Here is a 13,126-nt window from a genome sequence, read left to right as displayed (position 1 = left end):
AAGCTGTAAATGTTGGTTTTGAATTTTTTAAAATATTTATATTTTAGTTATAGTTGGACATAATACCTTTATTTTATTTATTTTTGTGAGGATTGAACCCAGGGCCTCCCATGTGCTAGGCAAGCGTTCTACTGCTGAGCCACAACCCCAGCCCTGGGTTTGAATTTTTTACAAAAATCTTAACACAAGCAAAGCTAACTTGCATGTCGCTTTCAAATTTTAGGTCTAGGAATGGTATGGGATATGACATATAATTTATTATAAATAATTATCAGGCTTAATAGTTCTAGTTTAAAGTAGTTTTGGTGTGTCTTAGAAATCACCCATAGAAAATAACTGGTATTAGGTTGTGTCTAATGGGAAAAGGGAAATACTAGAGGAAACTGAGTGCTGTTTGAATAAACAGGTTGAATATACAGAGACCAAGAAAATGGAAACAGCATCTGAAATTAAGATTAGATTCATTTACTATGGGAAAACAGTAAAAACTGAGATAATTTGCTTTTAGTAATAAAGTATGATCTTTGTGTTATGACCAATCAGAGATATTTTGAGCCAATTAAAAATTTGCATTGAATCTATTAGCATGACTGAGTCCTGCCTGAACTTGCTTTTTTAGTTGGGTGCACCTTTTAGGTCCCAGAGAAATGGGTAGTTTTGGTAGTTTTTTTTTTTGAGTTCTATCTCTATAGTAGTGGCAGTAATGTATTGTCATTAGGTTCTGAGAATCCTTGTCTACTGATCGGGGAAACACACTTTTTGACCAAACAGGTCCTGGCTTCTAGCTTTCTGCTTCCTGCCCCAAAGCTTTACTGTTGGCTGGTGAGGATAGAAGATACATGACCTGCCTAGCCAGCCCATGAGACTACAGGTTAAAGATGAGCAGATGGAGAGTACCGGCTCATGTCTGCTCACCTGGCATGACTCGCAGACTGTGATACATTATGCAGTAGATAAAATGTAGGGGTACTAATTCACTGGGGCAAATGTTGGTCAATGCAAGACAGGAGCCAGTAAATAAATTCATTCCTACTGAAATATTACTATTCTGAAATACAAAATATAGTTTCTACAGCTTCTCTGAAGATGTCTTGTGGGCTGAGCAAACAATAGCACTTGTTAGGAAATGATGGCGACCTAGCTTCTAGATATACATCATTATTTTCTCTGCCTCTTTTTCTACCTGTCTTTTGTGCCCTCGTTCCCAGTTACTTGTGACTGTACTTGCCAAAGAAGTACTAGTCATGTGCTTTGGTTTCAAGCTGTTTTTGAAGAAATGCTGGCGAAGACATAAACTTACATGTCTCACTTAAATGAGTGATTGCTAGTTCCCATCTAGGTTCACTTTTTTTTTTTTTTTGGGGGGGTATTGGAGACTGAACCTAGGGGAGCTTTACTACAGAGTTATATCCCCAGTCCTTCTGAATTTTTGAGAAAGTTGTTGAGGTTGACCTCAAACCTGTGATCCTCCTGCCTCAGTCTCCCTCATCCTCTTGAGTCACTGGGAATATAGGGGTGTGCTCCTTGGCTAGGTTCACTTTGATTGATTATTTAGGTTTTTTCTTCTGTCTCCACAGGAGTTATGTTTGAAGCAATGTAGCTTTTGTATGCTATATATCCTTAGCAATTTGTGTGTTCTTAACCAGAGAGGTCTTATAGGAAAGAAGTTTCCTTCTGACCATACGGCATATCAGTAGTCTTAGAACTTCTGATGACTAGAAATTTTTTTCACAATATACTGAGAGAGATAAGTTTTAAGATCAATTGCTATAAGGAATTTCAAGGATATATGAATTTTTTTAAGGTCTTGGCTGAATAAAAAGATTTCTCATGAAGCTGACTGCAAAAATAAATTTGATTAGTTTAAAAAATGTAATAAATTCTGATCTTTGTAAAGTATTATTCTTTTGTATTTTGATTATCAGGGGAAATATTTTTTTCCCCCACTGACTTCAGAGAAGTCAGGGATGAATGAAGTTGGACCTGGAAATCAAACATGGTTTGTGCTACTTCCTTGAAACTTCACACACTGAATTTGTTCTCAGTGAGGGCACCGTGCTTTATTCCTAGTTGAAGTAGCCATTATTCTCTCCACCTTCTGAATTTTAAAATCCTATTTAAAATTCTGATGTTCATTTGACTGTCACTAATTGCAAAGTTGATATTTTAAAGTTGAACTTTTCAAGGTTAATTATATGTCCTGTCCTAATGTGAACAATTCACTAGCAAATTCAGAAGCAAATTAAAGAGCCTCCTTGTTTACAGAAGTTGTCTTAGTTCAAATGTGATGAGAACTGGAGTGTCTTTGTTCTGTAGAAGTCATTTTCAGTCTTGTCTTGATTAAGAAGAAAGGCACATGAACATCAGGGAGAAAAGCCCAGATGCAGGGAGGTTCATTACAATTCATGGTTGGTATATATGTATCTGGTTTTAACGTGGTATTAGCTTTGCCATAATTGCTCCTATTAGAGGAGAAGGTGGTCAGCTGTTTTTACCTCACCGCTAAGCCTTACTTATTAGAAGTGAGACTCAAGGATAACCCGTGACTTCTGCAGAGCCCCCAAAACTAATCAGGTTTGTTGATGGTAGCCACCGTTACACTATAGGTAGGATGCTCACCTATGACATATATAACATGACCTGTCTTTGTGTGTGGGGCAGCCTGTTCCTCCTCCAATCCCATAAACATACTGGTTGCTTTTTGAGGAGTTTTCAGCAAAATAAATCCCAGCTCCAAACATTCCTCCTATATATGCATGACGCTCATCAAAGCCTTTATGAATAATGGCATTAATGAATGGAGAACCTAAAAACAGAAAAACAAAGATTAGTTTTTGAGCACTTTTCTGGAATTCCAATTAACTGCATTCTATCTGAACTGAGAGGTTAATATTAAGAAATAATGCATATGTGAAAAAGTTTATTTTGGCCTATCATTCGTAAGTTATTTTAATGTATTAGAATTGTATAAGTAACATGGATTTTGCAGACGGCATGGGATTTTTAGACAGCAAAGTGCAATGTGGCTATGAAAACAGACTATTTTACATGCTATTTGTGTTGAGGATTGTGCCAGCTGATGATTTGCATGTAAAAATTACAACAAAAAATAACTAACTAGATGGCTCAACTTGCTCAAATGAAGTTCTAAAATAATCTGAGAAATTATTTTCATTGCATATGCCTGGGAAATCCTGTACTAACATGTAATGCATTAGAAAGCCAGTACAAACAATCATTTGGCTGAAAAAAGAAAACCAAAACAAGCAATTTTAACACAATTGTAATATAGTCAATCATGTAACTTTCTCACTTTATTAATTTTGCAAAAGCCCAGAGGGATGCCTATAATAATTGCATCTACTCACCATGAAATAACATGCGCTCATTGTGATGGTTGTGATTCTCTTCAGATACTTCTTTTTGTCTGTGACAGAATCGTTCCCTCAATTTCTTGTTGACAACCTTCTGAATCTTTATGGATGAAGAACAAAGCAATTAATTATTAGCAAAATAAAAATCTATGATTTAAAATGAAAACTATGCTTTCCTTTAGCCAGGGATGGGGGTGTCAATTTTTTTTAGATCTATTTGTTTAAGACATTATTTAAAAAGATAAGGTTGCCAGGCATGGTGGTGCACACCTGTAAAGCCCAGCGACTTGGGAGGCCAAGGCAGGAGGACAGAGTTTGAGGCTAGCCTCTGCAACTTAGTTAGACCCTGACACAAATTAAAAAATAAAAATGGCTGGGACTGTAATGTAGCTCAGTGATAGAGCACCCCTGGGTTCCATCTGTGGTACTGTAAACAAACAAAGGAAAAAGTTGTCATGTCAGTGGAATTCTGTTAATGTGCTAGCTTTTAGTGACAAATTTTTAGTTAAAAGTTTTTACTTATTCCATACCAGACCAGGTTCTTGCTTCAAAAGGTTATTTCTAGGTTCCTCCCTAGACTTAATAAGTTTTATAAGATGGGGGCCTAGAAATCCATGTTTCTAAAAAAGTTTGCTGGGTAATTATGACATGTACCAGTATAATTTCCACAGATCCATTAACTTAAGGAGTTAAATCTGTTCTCAACAGATTTTATTCATCTTCATAATAACCCTCTGAAAAAAGTAAATAATAGTTACTTAATTCCATATTTTAAATTATGATACTAAGATTAAGAGATATATGTATTCTGGTATCATTGACTCAAGGAGATTGACAATCTAAGCCTTAAATGCTACTTTCAAATGATTAAAAAAAATTACCATCAGCTATGGTCTGAATTTACATATAAGTTGGGAGACGCACATTCATACAAGAGTCATCAGTTCAGGCTGATACAGCTTTCTGCTTGCAGCTTTGATGCTTTCAGAGTGTCTCAAAGAGATTAGAGATTATATTATATTGAGGACAATGACACTTTATCTCTGGGTATAAGTAATTATCTTTGACAGTTTGAAAATATGAGTTTTTAAAACAAATTTTTAATCGTCAAGAATTTTCAGGCAAGCCTTAAAATCCAATTTACACCATAAAAGTTTTTGAACTTACTCGAATGACATTATATCTGTTGAAAATGCCACCAGCATTGCCACCATCTCTGTGTTCTCGAATGGTACTCTGCATCTATAGAAAAAAATAATTAACAGTAAAAATATGCTAGTGTATAATTCTAAAGATATTCCTTCTGTTGTCTTCAACATGTCAATTTTCTATATGGTTTCTACTTGTAAGTCTAATACCTGGTACTAATAAATAGGAGTTCACTATAAATTGGTCAACAAACTTAATGGATAAGTATTTCTGGTGAGAGAAGTCATAAACATTAAATTTGTGCATTTTTTGTTTCTCTGTTCTTCCACTCTACAAATAAAAGGTAATTATCAAAAAGAAAATGTTTTAAAAACCCAAATGTCTTAGGCTAGGGATGTAGCTCAAAGGTAAAACAGTTATTTTGTATGGATACTTGCCAGGCTCAATCCCCATCATTGCATTAAAAACAACAAAAACAACAGCAACAAAAATACAAAAAAAAAAAAAAAAGTTTCTGACAGAACTGATTCATAGAGTGAATTCTCTATTTACTGCTCCTTTTGGGAAGATAGTCAACAAATTTTACATCATCTGAATTGACTACTGGAAGGATAATTAGGCAATAAAACACTAGAAGATGTGATGTTTTCTTGATATGGTGACTAAGTATGAGCTGAAAGACTTCTCTTGAGTAATGTTCTTGAGTTCTCTATATGTAATTTCCTAGCGTGGGAATGGAAATTGTATGAGCGTTGATTAAAAAAACACAAAAAACAACAAACACAAATAAATGTAAACATATGCTTTATGCTTATGTATTTGCATAATAATGGAATTGGGCAGCTGATTTACAATAATGGAATTAGGCACTTATTTATTATCAGTAATAAGAGAGGCATAAACTTTTTGTAGAGAGGGAATCATCTATGCCTTCTATCTACCAGGAGGTTCACAGAAATAGCCTTACTATGGTGCTTAAAATAATTGTGACTGGAAGAATGAAATGTACTTCAAAATTATGTGGCACACTTCTGAAGCACATATGAAAATTCTGTATATTATAACTGCATGAAAATACAGTTTAGAAGATAATCGCATCTATGAGGCAAGACTGTCACTCCACATCAATCATAGGTAGTATTCTAATATAAGAAAATAGTTCTAATAAAGCCTTACTTGCATGAGTTTCAAGGAAAACTCTGGAATATAAAATAACAGACCCGCCCCCCCAACACTGAACAACCTAGGTTTATGATATGAAAGCAATGTGACATGGTCCTAACCTGAAGTCATATTTCAATTTTGCAATATTCTATTACATTGGCTAAGGGATACTAAATAATAATCAAGAGACCATAAAGCAATACAAGATGATCTTATGTCTCCTAGAAAAACATGTTTAATCACAGGTTTCAGGAAAAAAGAATTATAAGCTTTTAATGTTCATTACCTCTTCTTCTACTGACTGATATTCTTTATCTTCTGGAGCTAGATCTAGCAAAATAGTTCCCTGATTTACACAGTGAAAAGTCAAATAAGGATTGGTTCCTGTAGGAGAGAAAAATTAACATATAAAACTTAAGTCCATACTATTTAGGCTCTGAATATAGCAATGAATATTCAGGTTCTGAATATAGCAATGTAGCAGATTTAAAATATAAAATTGTCCTCTAAAAATTTTTTTGGGAGAGCTTGAAATGGTCACTTATAATAGCTTTATAATACATTATCCTTGTTAATTTCATGGATAATCTAAAATATAGATAAATAAGACTCAAATTTAAAATTTCCTTAGTTTCATGCCACTGTTAAAATTTTATAATTTCTATAAATTAACTAATTCAAGCTGTTTCATTTCTCTTCCTCTGCTTTCCTACTGTGAAAGTATATTTAACAAATAAATATAAAAAGAGAAAGAGAAAGATAAGAGGCCTGTAACAGCAAAGACAATGGGAAAAGACTTATCTGACAGTCATGAGGGAGGGAGAAAAGTTCATGAAGAAATAAGAAAGAGAGGTCACATTATGAACAGCTAGGTTATAAGTGTCAGATTTATCCTAAAAGCAACAAACCCTATTGAAGGGTTTTAAAGGAATGGAATGATGTGATCATACCTTCATTTTGAAGAGTCCTCTGGTTACAGTGTAGAGAAGGTACTGGAGGGAGGCAAAGGTGAAGGTTGGTAACAAGCTGGAAAGTGGTTGGGACAGTTCAGAAGAGTGATGGGAGCTTGGTTAAGTGAAAGTAGTGGGAAAAGACAGAAGTATAGAGATTGCAGAGAAATTTAGGTTATAAAGTATACAGAGAGAAAGGAGAATGACTTTCAGATTTTTGAAGACAGTGAGAATACAATGCAAATGACTGAGATGGGAAGGCAGGAGGTACTGTACCAATATTACATTGCATGGGCTTTGTGGACAGATTGCCTGGGCTGGTGCCAGCCCTGACGTTTAACTTATATCACTAATCTGAAATTATTTTCTGAATAGCTTACCTTGCTGTCCACCTAAAAGTCTTTCTACTCCTTTGATTAATTTGTGGCGGTGTCCATATGCATTGATGCCTATTTCTTTCAATTCTTCATGACCCATATCAGCCAAAACATCTAATGTAATCTGAAAAATGAAAAAAAAACATAGTAGCTAAATCTTAACAGCTCTTTAGAGGACAAAAGCTCTTCCATTTGTCTACATTGCTATAACTACCATACAAATTAAACTTTTGTTTCCTATATAAACATGACCTGATAATTTTCTTAAATGTCGCCTTGATAATTTTAACAGCTCTTTTTCTTTTTTTTTTTGTATTTTTTAATTGGTTGTTCATAATACTACAAAGCTCTTGACATATCATATTTCATACATTAGATTCAAGTGGATTATGAACTCCCATTTTTACCCCAAATACAGATTGCAGAATCACATCGGTTACACATACACATTTTTACATAATGACAGCTCTTTTTCTTACTTGAAATATTCCTTAATTGGCTTTTAGTTAATGGAGAATAAAAGCATCTCAGAAATACAAAATGAACACTGCTTTTATTTCTTTTTGATTGTTAAATTCTATCTTCTGCTCGCCTCCAGATATAGGTAGGATCAGTAGATTGAAAGTGGGGACATTCTAGATCCTAATATCCAGCAGTTAAAGGAAATGAATAGTGAGGAAAGTGAGAAGTGCATGGTAAAATTAAACAGAATGCAGAAAAAGGAATTAGCAGTCTTAGATAAGCAGATGTTAGGCAAAAGAACTTCCCAGTGCTAAGAAATAGTAAATTCAGGAATAGGTTGCCTTAGAAAGAAGAGAGATTTGCTATGAAGTATTAAATTAGATTATAGAACATAGAGAAGCTGTATTAAAAACTCCAATTAGGCTTACAAAAAGGAGAGTAGGTGGTTTGTAAACTCTCATAAATTTTCAGACTTAATAATCCCTGGGCCTCACAGTCTATTTTTGCATAGAAGAGTAGTCTTTAAAAATCTTTTGGTATTTATCCCTGTAGATGGAGATGATTAGTTGGCTTAAAATTACCTAAAACTTTTGTGGACTAAAGTAACTGTGACTCTACTACCACCCAGTGGCAGTGTTCTGAATGCACAGGATGAAATCTCAGCCACATTTCCTGAAAGCTGAACCTGTTATTTTTCCATCCAGAGGTAGGCCCCGTGATAATTCATGTACTAGTTTACAAGATTAGCCTTTGATGTCTCTTTCCTTGGAAAATAGAAATCCTTTTATAGATACTCTTTCTCTAACGCAAATGAGATTTAAAAAAAATTTACCCATAGCTTTTTTCTTCCTTTAGACTTGCATATAGCATTCAAAAACCTGACAAATTAGGCCTAGAGCTCTGCTGATTTTTATCATCAGAGTGAAAGATTATATAATGAGTCTGATCATCTCTGTGCAGTGATCATACATTATATCACTCATTCTTTGAAGTAATTTACTATATTGCTTCTAAGTGGCCATTTAAGAAATAATTACCCCATTGCACAAAATGGGCAATTCACTTCCAATCACCCAAAGGAAGTTTTCAGCAGAGCTTTTAAAACAGTGGCAATTCTGAAAAACTCATTTTTGAAAAAAAGAACAGTTTTTTTAGCTAGATATGATTTGCATTTAGCTAGATATGATTTAATATAATTTGCAAACCATGTTATTGATATGCTAATTTTTCTTCTAAATGTTCTAAACATCAGTTTATGTAAGGTTGACATAAAAGCAGGATCTCATAGTTATGTGGTAATTTCAACTCAAAGACTCCTCCTTTTTTCTCAATTGATACATGTAATGTATATATGAAGGAAGCAGAAACCATGTTGGGGGGGAAAAACCCACCCTATTTTCAACGATATTCTAAATTAGTAATGCACAATGTTCAATATTTGTCCTTCTTAGAGTTCTAGCCATACAATGAATAAAAAACCCCAGACAAACCACCCTAACCAACAAAATGCCCTGACAGATTGATACTTGCAAGGCATTTAGTTTAGAAAAAAGGGTTTAGAGGAAGTCTCTACCGTAGAAATCAAAACAAACTCTTAACATGCCTCCTAGTATTTGTGTCCTGACTGAAATTCCTTCCTCATGAGTGTGGGCTAAACTTACTAATTTCTAACAAATATAATATGGCAGAAGTGATAGATATTGCTTTTTACACTGGTTTACAAAAAGACTGTGTGGTTTCTCTCCTAGGTGTTCATTTCATGGACTGCTCATCTGGGGAAAACTAGCTGCCATGTGGGGCAGATGGATGCCATGATTACCAAATTTTTTTTTTTTTTTGGTGCTGGGGATTGAACCCAGGGCCTTGTGCATGTGAGGCAAGCACTCTACCAAGTGAGCTATATCCCCAGCACCCCTAACTTCTTATGTTCGCACTTTTGTGTGTTCCTTCTCCTAGAGTGTGGGTTTACCTTTTGACTTACTTTTACCAAGAAAATAAAGCAAAGATGATGGGATGGTAACTACCAGACCCTCTCTCTCCTTTGCTGATTAAAAAAAAAAAAAAAATGTCATATTAGAGAGGCCACATAGTAAGGCCTTCAGTTCAACAGGTTGAATTCTACCAATAACATGTGAACCTGGAAGGAGATCCCTTCCCAATTGAGTCTTTTTTTTTTTTTTTCCTTCGGTACTGGGGATTGAACTCAGAAACTCTTAATTACTGAACCACATCCCCAGCCCTTTTTTAATATTTTTATTTAGAGACAGAGTCTCACTGAGTTGCTTAAAGCCTTGCTAAATTGCTGAGGTTGGCTGTTAACTTGAAACCCTCCTGCCTCAGCCTCCTGAACTGCTGGGATTACACGCCTGACCCAATTGAGTCTTCAGTTATCATTGCTGGTTAAAACATTGATGGCAGCCTCTGAGAGAGACTGAAGCAAGAAGACACAACTAAACCAGGGCACATTCTTATTCCACAAATGTGTGTTATTTTAAGCTGCTAAATTTGTGGTATTGTCAAGTAGCAATAGGTAATATGCATGTCATAAAGTCACCCTGTGCAAGGCCCATAGGTGAGGAATCAAAGCCAGTTAAAAATGTTAGTGAACTTAGAAGTAGATCCTGATGCTTGCCAGTTGAGTTTCCAGATTAGAATGCAGTCATAGCTGACAGCTTAATTAAAAAAAAAATTTTTTTAGATGAACATAGACACAATACCTTTGTTTTATTTATTTATTTATTTTATGCGGGGCTGACGATAGAGTGCCTCACATGTGCAAGGCAAGTACTCTGCCACTGAGCCACAGCCCCTGACAGCTTAATTTTTGAGAGACCCTGAGGCACCCAACTAAGCTATGATTGGATTCTTAACCCACAAATATTGTGAGACAATAAATGTTTCTTATTTTAAGCCACAGTATTTTGGAATAATTTCTGTTACACAGCAGTGGACTACTAATATACCTATGCTATACTGGCATTAGTCCAATTTGATGTAATCCAAAAAAATATATATTAAGTTGCATAGAAAGACAGGAAAAATCAAGAAATAGTGGGCTGGGGATGAGGCTCAAGTGGTAGCATGCTCGCCTGGCATGCGTGCAGCCCGGGTTCGATCCTCAGCACCACATACAAACAAAGATGTTGTGTCCGCCGAAAACTAAAAAAATAAATATTAAAAATTAAAAAAAAAAGAAATAGTTATCATTTGGAATCTGAAAAAAAGGGCCAACTTCATATACCTGTAATTGAATATATATTATTCTTGCAGTTACAGAGTTCATCCACCCAATATTTGTGCTTGCAATCTATTAAGTGTAGTTCAAAGTACTTCATTTAACTTTTACTTCATTTAACCTCACAAGGAACCATGAAAGTACTATTAATGACCTCATGAGGAAATGCAAGCTCAAAAATCCTGTAAAGATAGTACACAAAAGAGCTGAGAGGGTGGGGATTTAGAAAGTGGTAAAGCATATGCCTAAAGCATATGTGAGGCCCTGGGTTCAATTCCCAGCACTTCAAAAAAGAAAAAAAAAAGTACAAGATGTTTGACATATCATATCTGCTTGACAAATATTAGAAGATCTGAGATATATAGCCATTTCTTTCTTTTTTCTGTTCTTATTTCTGAAAAGAGATGGCTAGAAAGCTAAACTTAACTACACAAATACACATACTAAATTTAGCTGTTTTGAGTTACATGGTGCCCAATTTATACCCATATTTACCAGGCAGTTGGCCAGTAGAAACCTTAAATAACAAACAAGGGAATTTAGATTTGTTTATTCATTTATCCATAAAATGTTTAATGAATACCTTTTATATGCTAAATATTTCTTTTAAAAAGGGAAATAAGCATTTCAATTAATTCTAAAACAACTCTTAGAATACTGAGTTAAGGAGTTTAGATGGTAACAAAAAGGCCCTGGGAAGTGTTTTTAGCAGACTAACAAAATTAAGTTGTATTTCAGGATGACACTGGTGGCATTATGAAGGGCAGGATTGGAAGGAAGGGTGACTTGGAACAAGATATGAAAGAAATGAACCTGAGAGCAATTTCAAAGGCAGAACTAATGGCCTCAATAAAAAGAAATAGTTTTAAAAAATAAAAAAGTAATTAAAGATCTTTCAAAATTCTTAAGTTGGGTAACTATGACAATACTGTATCAATGAAATAAACTGTAAGGAAAGCAGGTTAGTTGATTTTAGACACACTGTTCAAAGATGTAGGGTTTTTACAATCTTATAAACTGCTAAGAATACCTTTCTGAACATCTTTATTCTTTTTTTAAGCCTTCACTTAGTTATATCCAGGAAATAAGTTTGCTGAGCTAGTTATTTATATGTAGCACTCATTAAAGTAAAATTATAATCTTTTTTATGTTTATTTTTTAGTTTTAGGTGGATACAATATCTACAATTAATTTTTATGTGGTGCTGAGGATTGAACCCAGTGCCTCATGCATGCTAGGCGAGCACTCTACCACTTGAGCCACAACCACAGCCCCCAAATTATAATCTTCAGAATAAGGAATATTTCTTTATGAGTTAAAATCAAACTGCATATAAAGCAAATGTCACTTCTAGTAGGATTGCCTCCTGCTTCTAAGATCTATTCATTTTACCTAGGGTAAGGAAAGAAGATGGGAGTTTTAAATGAAAAGACCTTTCTTTTATTTGGGCTTAAAAAAGACAGTAGGCTAGAGCAGCAGTAATAAGAACTAATCTTGAATTCTGTTCACAATAAATTTAGTGAGTCTAAGCCTTTGTCTTCAAGAATCTTAAGTAAAAATCTATATGGTCATTTTCTAAGAAAATATACAGGATGACCACAAATACACCCACAATCTTCTAAGTCACAGCATTTAAGTTCCAGGAATTACAGTGCACATTAAATTTGTTTTTCCCATAGAAAGTACTCTAAGTAGGAAGCTACTCAGAACCAAAGTCATCCTGGTACTATGTTCAAACAACTATAAGGGATATAGGTACATATTATTTAATATAGAACCTGGTAAAATATCTGTGAAACAAGACAATATTTAGAGACTTCTGAAAGAAAACTGTGAGAGAGGTGAAACTGATACTCTGAAGAGTCTCAGGAAACAGACACAATGAATGTAGCCTCACTGTCCTCATTTTGCAAACATCTTAATCACTGTCAAATATTACTGACCAGTTAAGAATATTTCATAAAAAACCTAAGGGTAGGTTATGGAAAAAGCTTCTGAATTTACCACTTTATAACTGAAGTTTAGATAATATCTGCAACTGAAATAAAACTGACTGCTTGACAACGGGGTCAGAAAACAGTCAAACAGTTTTATATAAACAAAGCAAGGCTGGTCTGGAGAAATGAAATACAACAGTCAACATATTAAGAAAAAGATAAAGAAAATCAAGCAAATATTTACTCAAAACAAAACTGCAGTGAAAAAAAAGAATCAAACTGATGAAAATGGGATAAGCTATTAGAAGAACTGAATGAAAGACTGAACTTAATATTAAAATCCATAAGATGAGCATGCCACAGCAAGTCAGGTATTGACAAAGAAAATACAAAATAAAGTAAAATAAAGTAAAAAAAAAAGGAATAAAATTATAATGCAAGCTGACTGAAAAACTTTTAATAGCCAACTGGAATTGTG

General features: G+C 34.5%; 1 protein-coding gene across 2 annotated transcripts in view; it reads right to left on the bottom strand.

The window, feature by feature from the left end:
- Positions 1-13,126, bottom strand: part of Tnks (tankyrase) — a 199,538-nt gene that overhangs the window by 11,360 nt on the left and 175,052 nt on the right. Inside the window, exons 21-26 of one of the 2 annotated variants that reach the window (XM_076853776.1) lie at positions 7,018-7,138; positions 6,638-6,679; positions 5,974-6,071; positions 4,542-4,616; positions 3,369-3,474; positions 2,620-2,806 (exon numbers count right to left, since the gene is read on the bottom strand). In XM_076853776.1, the coding sequence (XP_076709891.1) occupies positions 2,620-2,806; positions 3,369-3,474; positions 4,542-4,616; positions 5,974-6,071; positions 6,638-6,679; positions 7,018-7,138 (629 nt within the window). The remainder of the gene's footprint in view (positions 1-2,619; positions 2,807-3,368; positions 3,475-4,541; positions 4,617-5,973; positions 6,072-6,637; positions 6,680-7,017; positions 7,139-13,126) is intronic. The other variant, XM_076853777.1, reaches the window with a different exon arrangement.

This window comes from Callospermophilus lateralis, chromosome 4 (genome assembly GCF_048772815.1).
Source record: "Callospermophilus lateralis isolate mCalLat2 chromosome 4, mCalLat2.hap1, whole genome shotgun sequence".
NCBI classification, from domain to species: domain Eukaryota; kingdom Metazoa; phylum Chordata; class Mammalia; order Rodentia; family Sciuridae; genus Callospermophilus; species Callospermophilus lateralis.
This window is presented reverse-complemented; position numbering and strand designations above follow the sequence as displayed.